At 49.6% G+C, this 12,272-nt stretch overlaps 1 protein-coding gene and 1 long non-coding RNA gene across 2 annotated transcripts in view; one reads left to right on the forward strand and one right to left on the reverse strand.

Annotated features, from left to right (window-relative positions):
- Window positions 1–4,878, forward strand: part of LOC119540095 — an 81,964-nt gene extending 77,086 nt beyond the window's left edge. Inside the window, exons 4-5 of the long non-coding RNA XR_005218035.1 lie at window positions 2,794–2,846; window positions 3,391–4,878. This is a non-coding gene — a long non-coding RNA (uncharacterized LOC119540095). The remainder of the gene's footprint in view (window positions 1–2,793; window positions 2,847–3,390) is intronic.
- A 5,393-nt stretch (window positions 4,879–10,271) lies between these two features.
- On the reverse strand, window positions 10,272–12,027 carry FOXQ1 (forkhead box Q1). The gene has a single exon (XM_037844114.1). It carries the CDS (start codon window positions 11,414–11,416, stop codon window positions 10,295–10,297), a length of 1,122 nt encoding a protein of 373 aa, XP_037700042.1. The 5' UTR covers window positions 11,417–12,027; the 3' UTR covers window positions 10,272–10,294.
- Between the last annotated feature and the right edge of the window lie 245 nt (window positions 12,028–12,272).

Below are 12,272 nucleotides of genomic sequence, written 5' to 3' on the forward strand. Positions count from 1 at the left end.
CTTCCACCCAGCATCTCTACCCGCCTTCTCCAAGATGTTGAGTCTGAAAGAGTTCTCCTCAAAGAAGCCAGTGAGACAAGCTCACCATCATAAGTCCAACACCAGCTGAGAGGGTTCAGCCCTAAGCCCCAGAGGAGATATCACCCAGAGTCCAGGAAGGCAACGTGAACTTGGCTGGAGGAATCCACAAATTCACTTGGGTGTGACTGTGAGGTTCTTATCAGCAGTAACAGACTTGGCTAGCAAAACCTTTCAGGGAAGCAGTCTGTTTGAACTGGTCTGTTCCCTGTTCCCTGAGTCTGGCTGGGAATTGAGATTTTGAGCTGATATGCTTGATTACTGGGATCCAGTTTATCCTTTGGATTGCTTCTGACTTAGAACTAAAGCCTGACTTTGGCTACTGGGTGCGCTCAGCGCTAACAACTTGTTTGCACTATCCAAAAGGGTGGAGAGAGGAAGCAGGGGGGAGGAATCAATTGGCCAGGACCTCAGGAGCTGACCCAGGAGCCGAGCTGAGGGTCGAGCAGGGGATGGCTGCTTCCTAGCTCATTCCGAGACTGCCTAGCCCTCCCAAACCTTCCCTTTCTTCTGAGTTCTAAATATAGGCTATGTATTAAGGCCTGCGTTTGCTTTTTGCCTTTGGAAAAAAGTTGTAGGCATGAGTAAAGTGATCTGTTGAAGGAATTTAAAAGCAAATGTATCCAAATATGCAATGTGATATTATTTCACATCTTGGGGTGAAGGGAAAGTGGCTACCAAGAGGGGAAACTGTGAATGGACTTAATTCACTGCTGGTCCCCAGAAGCATTATGGATTGGTTCCACTCATACCCAATACCTCAGTTAGTGAAGTATGGGAGATAAAAGCTTACGATTGGCACCAGGGGCTTTTTATTTTTAAAATTTTTTTTTAAAATTCATTTTATTGAGATATATTCACATACCACGCAGTCATACAAAACAAATCGTACTTTCGATTGTTTACAGTACCATTACATAGTTGTACATTCATCACCCAGATCAATCCCTGATACCTTCATTAGCACACACACAAAAATAACAAGAATAATAATTAAAGTGAAGAAGAGCAATTAAAGTAAAAAAGAACACTGGGTGCCTTTGTTTGTTTGTTTCCTTCCCCTATTTTTCTACTCATCCATCCATAAACTAGACAAAGTGGAGTGTGGTCCTTATGGCTTTCCCAATCCCATTGTCACCCCTCATAAGCTACATTTTTATACAACTGTCTTCGAGATTCATGGGTTCTGGGTTGTAGTTTGATAGTTTCAGGTATCCACCACCAGCTACCCCAATTCTTTAGAAACTAAAAAGGGTTGTCTAAAGTGTGCGTAAGAGTGCCCACCAGAGTGACCTCTCGGCTCCTTTTGGATTCTCTCTGCCACTGAAGCTTATTTCATTTCCTTTCACATCCCCCTTTTGGTCAAGAAGATGTTCTCCGTCCCACGATGCCAGGTCTGCATTCCTCCCCGGGAGTCATATTCCACGTTGACCAAGGGCTTTTTAAAGATGGGCCTCTGTTCTTGCTTCATCAGCTGGGTGTCCTCCAATGCCAGGGATCTGACATTGGAGCACTTGGGCAGTGCAATTAGCATAGGTCTGAGGATGGTGAGGTTGTGGTTGCAATGGAAAAATGATGACCTCTGTCCTTTCAGTGTTGTGTTTCAGGCAGCAGAGTGGGCTTGGGTTGGGAGAGTGGGGATGCGAGGAGTGTGGCGTGTGGAGAGTGGGGTGGGAATGCAGAAAGCATGCAAGGGATTTCTCAGGCTTGCGTTTGGGCCCCTTATGAATCACTCTGCACAAGCACCCAGCTATTGCCCTAGATATGGGCTGGATCCTGATTCTGTTGATTCAACCGTGACTAAAAGATACAGTAGTTTTAATTTCCTGTGACTCATTAAGAAGGCCCTGTTGGGCAAGGTTTGTTTCACAGGCTGCCTCTTTTAGCAGGAGCACTTTTGTTCTGCTTGTGAGCACAGCACAAAGAGGCTGACCAGGACCACCAGATACGTCTTTTCAGTCACAAGTCATCCTGGGGTGATATTTTGGCAAATAGGGGCTCTGATTCATCCTTAATGCATGTAAAATTGGCTGATGCATCTTACTGATTTGGAACCCCTGAGTTAGTTTAGCGGGCATTTATCAAGCAGAGGCTGTGTGTCCAACATGCTGAAGTTGTGCAAGAGGGATGGGGAAGGTCTAAGTCACAGACTTGCTTTTCATGGATCCAGACAACATCCACTAAATGGGTTTGAAGCTCTGCTTCAGCCAAGATCTGGGGTGAGCCACATTATTTTGCACTTTACAATGATGATGTCTTTTATTGCATTTATAAATGGCCCCAGAGGCTATTACTCAAAAGGGCTCAGCTAGTAAATATGAGAAATAGTAATTATCTTGTTCCAGTTGCTGACTCGGTGTAGCTGCTGAGAGGGGTCAGAAGGTTCCAGTTTGCTCATGGCGCAAGTGGGGGGCAGGGAGCAAAGGGAGTTGTGTTTGAATTTTCTTTCATATTGGGCTGCTTTTTGAAATTTGGTGTTGGTGATGTGGTGTAAGTGCATGTACTTGGTTTGGGCAATGCCTCATAGTCCTTGTAGGTCAATCTGGGGTCTGTCTTTTGGGGACCCTTCCACTGAAGTGTGATGGGCATTGATCCTGGTTTTAGACATTGGCAACATCCACTGAGAGTGACTTTTGGACTAATCTGAGCTTTGGGAAGTCATGCTGTTCCACTTTCTCTTAGACTGTTCATTCTTTTCTCTCATTTCTTTCTCAGCCAACTTGCTAGTCAAAGAAAATGCATCTCAATTTGGGAAGAATTCACACAGGGTAAGTCCTGGCACCATATCCATTCTAGAGAGTGATCCTCCAGAAAGTTCCCCTATCGAAGTAGACTGGGCAGCAGACTGCTTTGCCCAGAGGAGGGCAAGGGGCTGCTAAGTGCTTTGTATAATCTGAGAGGTGCTGGGAAGGTACCTTTTCTCCTAACATACTCCCCTAACTATTTACAATTAGTTTAAATTCCATGAATAAAGCTTCAATTCCCTTTAACTTAAGCTGTTATTGGCAAATATCCCTGGCTTGGGCAATAGAGTAAGTCTTAGCATTCATTTACGCTCTTTGAGTTTGTTTTTTTTTTAAGTTAGGGTTATTGAGGTATCATTTACACATAGTAAAACTTGTACTTTTTATATGTGCAGTGCTATGAATTTTTGACAGATGTGTACAGTTATGAAACCAATGTCATAATTGAGATACTGAGTATTTTCATAGCCACCCCCCCCAAAGCCCCCTGTGCCCTTTAGAATCAACCAGGCCATCTGAGCCCCTGGCCACCATCCATCTGATTTCTGTCCCTTTCACCTGTTTTCAGAATGTCATATACATGGAACGGCATACTACATAACCTTTTGCGACTGCCTTAGTCACCCTAGCACGATGTTTTGGAGAGTCGCTGTGTTGTTGCTGCACCAGTGGACTGTTCCTTTGGCTCTCGAGCAGGACTCTGTGGTATGGGGGCTCCAGTTTGCTTGTTGTGAATGAGGTTTCAGAAGCCTGCCCAGAGAGGGCAAGAGACTGCCTGATGCTCTCTGCACTCTCCCTGTGGCTTCTACTTCCCCAGATCCTCCAACAGAGGAACTGAGAGTGTACAAAGAAGGTCAGTAAGAGGAGAAATGGTCAGAAAGGACAGGGAACAAGAGCATGACTGCATCATGTGCCTCACAGATGTGCCTGGGCTGACGGGAGCTGTGGTGAAGAAGAGGGTTGTGTGTGATCAACAGCAGAAGAAGACCTTGACTACTGCAAGCCAGAGAGCTTGCTCCTGGAAGGATCTTCCCAGAAAGGAGAGGAGCCAGGGCTACAGAGCAGGTACCCACTTCACTGGGCACCAGGAACACATAACCACTTGAGTCCTGCTGCTTAAAATTCAGAGTCCTGGGGAGAGCAGGTTATTCCACCAGAGGAACACAGAGCACTGGGACCAGAGGAAGATGACAAGACTGGGCTGCCGAGTAATAAATGTCGTCTTCCCCAGAGTAATACAAGCTCCCCTAAACTGCAGTGGATCTGTCAGCAGGGATGATGTAATTCTGTGTCCATGTTTTCCCTGGCCTAGAGAACTTGTCTGGAATATACTTTATTAAATAATAATACTAATAATACAGTAAATAAGAAATGAAAAAATAGGAATAATAATAATAAATACTATTATTATTTGGGTTGATATTTTCAGGGCTTTTCTCTGGTTCCCAGAGTGGTTTTCCTTCAGTGTTCCCACACTTATTTCATGTTGGTATTCAGTATTAGTATTTTCATGTTATGTTTGTATACACACGTGTACATTCATCTGCATGAGCTCCTTGGTGCTATCTGCATTTTTAGGTTGTTTTGACACTGCTTCCTTGGGAATTGCCTTTGGCATCTCTGGACTTTGTTCTTAAACAAACAAATGAAGAGCTGATCGGATTTTCTTATCCCAGAGTCTGAGCACTGGCCTGGGAGCCCCCCAGATGCTAAAAAGCATGATGAAATCTCTTGAATATAGCCTAACCCCTCTCAGCTAAGTTTTCCTGTTTGTGAAATAAGCGTTCTAGTGTTTTACATCTAATTCCGAAAACTGCAATTTTGTGTAAAATTTAAGCTGTCTAGAACACATGGGGGGAAAATGTTGCTGGAAATGCCTGTTATGATTCATCGGTAGGACAAGTTGTATATATCCATTGTACATTAATGGTCTCCAAATATATTTTGCTGTGTCTATGAGTATTTTAATTATGTCGAATAATGTTACAGTGAAACTTGTCCCTGAAATATATATTTGATCCCCAATTGATTGGGTTTGGGGAAAATAAATAGACATTCATTAGCATGTTACCTTTGACACTGTATCTGCGTGGGCAGTAAGTTCTTGCCCAATCCCCTTGTCCTACTACTCAGGCCAACAGGGACAAACCACATCCCTAAAGTCACTTACCTGCTGGAGACACAGCTGGGATTTAGACTCAGGTCTCTTGTATTTTTGCTCTGAATTCTTTCTTGAACAGAACCAGTTCTATGATTTTGAGCTTTACCAGATATTTAATTACCGTGGGCAGAGGCAGCCAAAGGTTGAGAAACTTTTCTGCCTTTCCCCTTAATGGTTAGAAATTGGTGATCAGGAACAACAAATACATGTCAAGGATATTGAATATGTATATGATTTTGGGTTCCAAACAGATGTGATTAAAAGGCTAAATTATGGCAAGTCTCTGACTTTAAAAGTTTCCATAAAAGAGCGGTGAAGAGGGTCCAGAAGTGGTGAGGGAAAGGTGGTATTATGTTAATACTTGTGTTTGGCTGTAGTTCACCAAAAATGAAGGTTCCCTCTTTCAGAATGTGTATAAGTTGGCAGATGACAAGAACAACATTTGCTTCTAATCACCCATCCATCTTAATAATGCTGAACAGATACAATGCAGAATCTATTGCACAACAGCCGGCATTTACTGACATTGGAATCTCTGCCAATTTGAAAAAGACCTCGAATCCAGGGGGGAGGTACATTTTTATGGTTTTGATCACGATCTTCTCAGAAGATACTTATTAGGGCCATTTGTTGACAACATTAAGAATTAACAAATTATGTTGTTAAAGCATAACAAAAGTTTAGTGGTTTTGTTAGAGAACTATAAAGTCTCTTAAGAGAGAAATGTTGTGGTGTTTGGAAGCAGGAAATAACTACTGAAGGATTCTTCAGGGTCTAATTTCTAGAACTAAGGCAAAGCTCAGCGACTGTGATTGAAAGAATTAAAAAACAGTAAAATAGAGGAGGAAAATTTTTGTATGCTCAGTGTCGGCAAAGTCTCCCGATACCTAAGAAAGTCATCAGTCAGGTGAGTACACTGGGTTGGCTTTTTTTTTTTTTTTTTAAGCTAAAAAAGGGAGGCCAATTATTGTAAGGAGTTCTGCTTTCTTCTCAAGGTGGGAAAGAGGTCGTTTAGTTGTTTGGAGCCTGGTGTTGAACTCTCTACCAGGGCAGGGATCATTAAGTGGGAAAGTAGCAGAGGGGTCCATCGAGAATGATTGACATCAGAGAGGGGGTTCTGAGTCACACCAGCTCCTTCTAGAAGACCCTTCCTTCTAGGCACAGATTTTTCTTGCTGCCCTCCCAAGAGGTACGTATGTGGCACTCTGCAGGGGGGTGAGAGGAAGCACTGCCTAATATACTGAAGCTGAAGTGTCTGAAAGTGCTTGCCTCCAGGTCTGCCTGCAAGGGGTGGACACCATTGCTTCCAGGAAAGAACAGTTCCCGGGGTGGGTGAGGGGTGGGGGCAAGTTCTTAGTAATGACACAAACCATTTACCAGCTTGGGAAATCACTGATCACCGTGATACAAGCTGATTGAGACAATTATCTGAATAGTTCAACTAACTTCAGGCCGAAGTATGTTTTGGTTTCAATGTTGTGGATAATTGCGGTATAGTGTGAAGAACTCTGAACTGGAAGTTGAAACCTCTGGTTCCCTACCTAGAACTAAGGAAAAGGTAAGCCACTCTGTGAGCCCCAGCTTCTCTTCCATAAAATTAGGGATCTTACTTAGCTTGAAAGTATGTGTGGCTGTCCAAGAGAGTCAATGAACAGTTTGTGTACTTGGTGTGCAAGCACATTTCCTGAGGCAGAATTGTGGAATTGTGGAATAGTGGAACCAGAATGGGCATTTACGGATGCTTGAGATCAACAAGGTCAACCCTTGGGGTCCCCATAGAAGGGACCTAAGTTAGGGAGGGACCTATCCATAAAACGGGGAAATTGGATTAAATTACTTCCAGTGATCAGCGATTCGCTGGTGCGGCTCACCAGCTGGCTGCAGAGGATGGAATGTGGGTTTCACCACCCAGACCAGGTTTCCAGTGCTTTGCAAGTCGTTTTCTAAACGAGAAAGGGAGTTCTAGACTGAGGATGTTGGAGGAGACCGGTTAGAACTGGTGTGTGGCTTCACAGGGCTCTTCTCTCAATCCCCGAAGGCATGCGCCTGACCCCGGCCGCGGAGGGCGGCTGACCTGCGGGCCGGCCCGGGTGGGTGTCTTAGGCCGAGGGCGCAGCTGGGACGCGGGCGGTAGGCGTTTCTCTTTCACCCGTTTGTCCTCCGCTGTCCGGAGGGTTCCCCAAGGGCGCCAGGGGACCAGGGAGCTGCGGGGCCAGGAAGGGGACCCGTGGAGCTCTCGCAGCTAGTCCCCGGCCAGCGAGCTCCAGACAGGCCGGATAGGTGTCAAAGTGCGTTTGCCTAAGCAAACAGAACCCCTCGCCCCCTTCTGCCCCCGCTCCACCCCTCATACACACTCAGTCCCGGCTCCTGCCGAGAACAAGGGTCAGCCCGGTGCCCCACAGCCTGTGTTTGCACAGGTGGGCCGTGGCCCCTGCGCAAGCCTGGAGAGGGGGTTCCGGGAGGGGGCCCTGGGCCGCGATCGGGGCCAACAGGCCGGCGGCCAGGCCCAGGGGCTCCCCACGCGCCCCTAGCCCCAGCGGTTCCTCCGCGCGCCTCTGAGGAACCCAGTTTTCCCGGAGGGCTCTGGAAAGGTCCATCTCGATGGGCTGAAGCCCGAGACGAGGTCCTGAGAGCCCCTGGGCCTCCGCTGGGCTGCCTGGACCGCGGAGGGCGAGATGGCCAGGACGTGCCGCCCCGCTGGAGGGAAAAGTGCCGGCTCTTTTGGAAATGGCAACTGCATCGCCCCCCTTTCTTCCTGGGGCAGGGAGAGAAGCCAGGCTCCTGGAGTTGGGAGTGCAGGTCAAAGAAGGGAGGAGGGGAGGCAGCAAGGCGGGACCCTGCAGCGGCTCGGCTCGGAACCGGTTACCTGGGCACAGGCACGCCCGTCGAGGGGCCCCTGACAGTACCTGGGACCAGGCGCCAGAGACACACCAGGAAGGAAAGAGTTCTGTGAGCGGCAGGGAGAACAGCGGTAGTTTTAAGACATCACCTTTCCCCCCTGCTTCTGTGCCCTTTAAAATACATAAATCAGCGGTGGATTTTAATCCTCCGTTTGCAGAATGGTCTTCATGTATCAGTGTAGAAACGAAGACAGTGGTTTTACTGAAATGATTTAGAAGTAGGCAGCCCCTTGCGTCTGGAGACAAGGCAAGGAGTTGGAGAAGAGAGACAGGGTCTCTAGCAAGGTGGAAGGCCACCTTGGGTGCTGATTCTTGCTCTTTTGGTCTTAAAGAGTGTAATCAAGAGAAAAGTAAAGTACTGGGAGTGTAGGCCTGATAATTTCAACCGAGTGAACCTGCTCACCTCGTCCCCAATCCCCCACCCCCACCCCATGCTCTGTTTTAATTTTATTTTCTGGCTTAATTATTGGCTTTGGTGCAAATCTCTACTTCAGTATCTACCTTTTTGCTATAATTCAACCATGTCATTATTACTATTTATAACTACTAAGCCGATATAATCAAACATCCTTCAAGGCTCTTTATCTAGACTTAGGGATGGATTTTTTTTTTCCCCTCCTATTAGTGCCGAAAAATAGTATTTGGAAATAAAACTCACTTTCTTTCCACACATCACAGTATGTCGATTCCGAATCATTCTCCTGTCTTGAATTAGATGAGATCTATCCAAGAGCAGGGGCAAAGATGGAACTTAAATTCCCAGTCTCTAAATTTCTCCATCTGTATTACTTTTTAGAATATGGCAACCCATAAATTGTTAGAGCAACAGTACCTGTGAATTTATGGAGAAACAAGTGTTTACACTGTTTTCTGGCACATCTACTTGTTAAAACTTGCCCTTACATTTTAGCTACATCTCCCATCCACCTATCTGCAGGTGGTCTTTTCTCTTCAGATTACAATTGAAATAGGCCTGGTACCCCCACCCCCACAAATGATACTTTACAAATGAGGGGGAAGTGGGGGGGAAAAAGACTGATTGATTCACACCCAAAGGAACCTTTGCATTCCTAAAAATGGTGGTTTAGATTTGACAAAAACTGACATTCAAGTTGCTCTTAAAACTGCCCTGAAGACATCCTTGCTGTGTTAAAATAATCTTACTCCAAGATTAAGCTTCAAGTTGTTTGAGCCCCAAATCAGAAGCAATTTATCTGAAAATGTCTGCTGACTATAAACTTGTTCATGGCCAATGTCACTACTAGAGGACATCAGTGATTTTTTCCTGGTAACTCTTAAGTGAATTTTTACAGGGGTTTCCAATTAAAGAAATTTTATTGATGGAAGCCCCACTTCGGAGATCTGTACAGCAATATGTAAGGAAAGGAAATATGCAGGCTGCCCTTACCTTAACTGGATTATCCAGGAATATATTCTGGGCCTTTAGGAAGTTTCTTGGGACCCAGCACTGAACCCATTTTAGGGAGTAAAAAACTCTTCACCCAGATCCCATAACCACAAAGTGCTTAAGTCAGTTGCCAGTTTTATTAAAAAATGAGCACTATGCCTGGGTTTCATAAAATTTCTACATGAATATATATACACAGATGCAAATAAAATAATATTAAAAATAAAAAGATCACACTTACTTCTGCGTGGCAGTGGTTCTGGCACCCCACATACATAAGGTTTTTGTTTTTCTTTTAATGAAATTGCTTGGCCCAAGGAAACCACACGTAGAGACCAGTGAACCTCTAGTAAAGCTGTAGACCGTTGCCTGCAACATTTTCAATTCAGGTTTTAAAAATATATAAATAATTTAATTACAAAAACCCAACTTTTTTTTTTTATCTCTTGTCAAGACTCCCTGATGCCTGTCTCGCACTCAATCATACCTGGAAATGCCACATATATACATGGAGGGGGCCCACGAACCCCAGACAGTAGTCTTGCCATTTATTTTGTGGGCGGTTCCCTGACGTGCTCCTTTTTTTTCTTTTCTTTATCTTTATCTTTCTTTCTTTCTTTCTTCCTTTTTTTTTTTTTTTTTTGCAAATCAATGGAATGAAAGGTGTCACAAAAATAGTAGGAGTCTAGGAGGAATGGTAGGAACCTGGTTAAAGGGAAGAGAGGGCCAGGCTAGGTCAAGGAACTGAAACAATCATAAAGAATTGCTTTGGTCCTCTGCAAAGTCCCGTAAAAGACGAAGGAAAATCTCCTGCACTAAGTTAAAACACTTCTGTAAAAAATGCTTGAGCGTTAAGGCACATTTGATGGCGATTTTTTTTTTTTTTCCAGTCTCTTTCCTGCAAACAGAAAGTGCAAGCCCCAGAGCCCAATCCCTCGCCTTTCGCCCCCCACCCCCCGCCCCGTCCCCTGGGCGCCCGCCCTATCCGACGCGGCGCCCTCCCTCAAGCCAGGAGGGTCTCCCCCGGCCGTGGCGGGTGCGCGCGGGGGCCGCGGGCCGGGGCCGCCTGCAGGGCCGCGGATAGCCGCAGGGGGCAGTACAGCTGCGGGCTACCGAAAGGCTTGGCGGCGGCGGCGAAGGAGGCGAGCAGGAGCGGCTGTGCCGGCGGCGGCTCGGCGCTGGGCGCGGGGCAGACTGCGGGCTCCCGGGGCCCGTATGCGTAGAGCGGCAGCAGGGCCGCGCCCGCGCCGGGGAAGAGCGCGGGTGGCGCAGGGCAGGGCGCGGCAGCCGCGGGGACGGGGGGCACGCAACTGGCCCCCCAAAACTCCAAGGGCAACGCTTGGGCGCCAGCTGGCGCGTCGCGGCGGCTGCGGAAGGGAGTGCTGAGGATGCTGTCGATGGCGAAGGGGCTGGAAAATTTACGCGCGGGGCTGACACCCTGATCGGCGCGGGCCGGCAGGGGCGCGCGGGGCGAGGCTGGGGCAGGCGGCGCGGGCGGGCGAACCGCGTCCTCGTCTGGCGCCGGGGCGGGCGCGCGGTGGCCCAGGCGCTTGCGGCGGCGGCGGAAGACCCCGTCGGCGAAGGTGTACTCGCTGTTGGGGTTCAGCATCCAGTAGTTGTCCTTGCCCCAGGGCCGCGAGGGGTCGCGCAGCACCTTGACGAAACAGTCGTTGAGCGAGAGGTTGTGGCGCACCGAGTTGCGCCAGCCCGTGTAGCTGCCGCGGAAGAAGGGGAACTTGCCCATGAGGTACTCGTTGATCTCGGCCAGAGTCAGACGCCCGCCCGCCGAGTCTCGGATGGCCATGGCGATGAGCGCAATGTACGAGTATGGGGGCTTGGGCCGCCGCGTGTATGGTTTGCCGCGCCCGCCCGCGCCCGCGCCCCCGCCGGGCCCCGGAGCGCCGCCCGCCGTTGAGGCCCCCTCCTTGACACCCGTCCCGCCGCCCGCGGCTCCTTCGTCCCCTACCGCCTCCGGACTGTTGGCTGCGCAGTCCCCGTCGGAGCCCAGGGAGTCGTCGCCACCGGCCGACAGCGGGGACAGTGCGTCGCCGCCGCCCGCGCCCTCCAGGTCACTGCCCGGCTTGTCCCCGCCGGGCGCGCGGGGCGCGAACTCCTCCAGCTTCATCTCGCGCCTTCCTAGCACCCTCCCCGCCGGTGTCGTACCCTCAGTCTTGGGAAGCTGGCGCCAGTGCCGGAGTGACGACCCGGGGCCAGTGGCCGCTCTTTCTCTCCCAGGAGTTCGCCGCCTCTTGGAAGAGACGGTCACTTTTCCTAGAAGATTCCGTTTCCGCTGGGGTTGGTCTTGGGAAGGCTGTGGCGTGTGGTGGTGGGCTGAGAGGGGCGGAGAGAAGTTTGGTGGGCGCTGTCTTCAGTTAGAGGCTGAGAGAGTTTTGGAAGATGCGTGCAGAGTGCGGTGACACCCTGGTGTTCAGGCTGCGCGGGGCCGGGAGGACTGCTCACCCCGGGAAAGAAGCGCTCGCATCTGCTCTCCGTTAAGGACACCAGGTTCTGGTCTTTTTACCCGAAGGCCCAGGTAGCGGGCAGGCGTCCTCTGGGCCTGGAGATGCTGGTGGCCGGGGGCGCTCGCCGCCCTGGGGAAGGGGTGTCCCCGCCTTAGCCTCGGAAGCCCTTGGAGCCCAGTGACCGAGGTCGCGGCGCTGGCAGCCGCCTTCCCGGCCCCGGCCTGGCGGGACGCATCTTGGAGCTGGCCGGCCGCGCGCCGTGTCGCCTCCACCTTCGGCCCGGCCCAATATAAGCCCGCGACAGCTCGGTGGGGGCGGGGCCTGCGCCGACTGAGGGGTGGGGTGGGACGCGCCGGGCAAGGTGGCCGCGGCTCCAGGATGCCAGGCGGCGCGCTCCCCCTCCTGGGCCTGGGGCCGCGGCCGCGCAGCGCTCGCACAGGTGGTTTGTTTGGGTCCTGTCCGGCCCACCCTCCCTCTCCCGCCAATGGGATCCTTTCGCGCGACGGGGGTGTGCGTGTC

The sequence above is a fragment of the Choloepus didactylus genome, chromosome 7, assembly GCF_015220235.1.
Source record: "Choloepus didactylus isolate mChoDid1 chromosome 7, mChoDid1.pri, whole genome shotgun sequence".
NCBI lineage: Eukaryota > Metazoa > Chordata > Mammalia > Pilosa > Megalonychidae > Choloepus > Choloepus didactylus.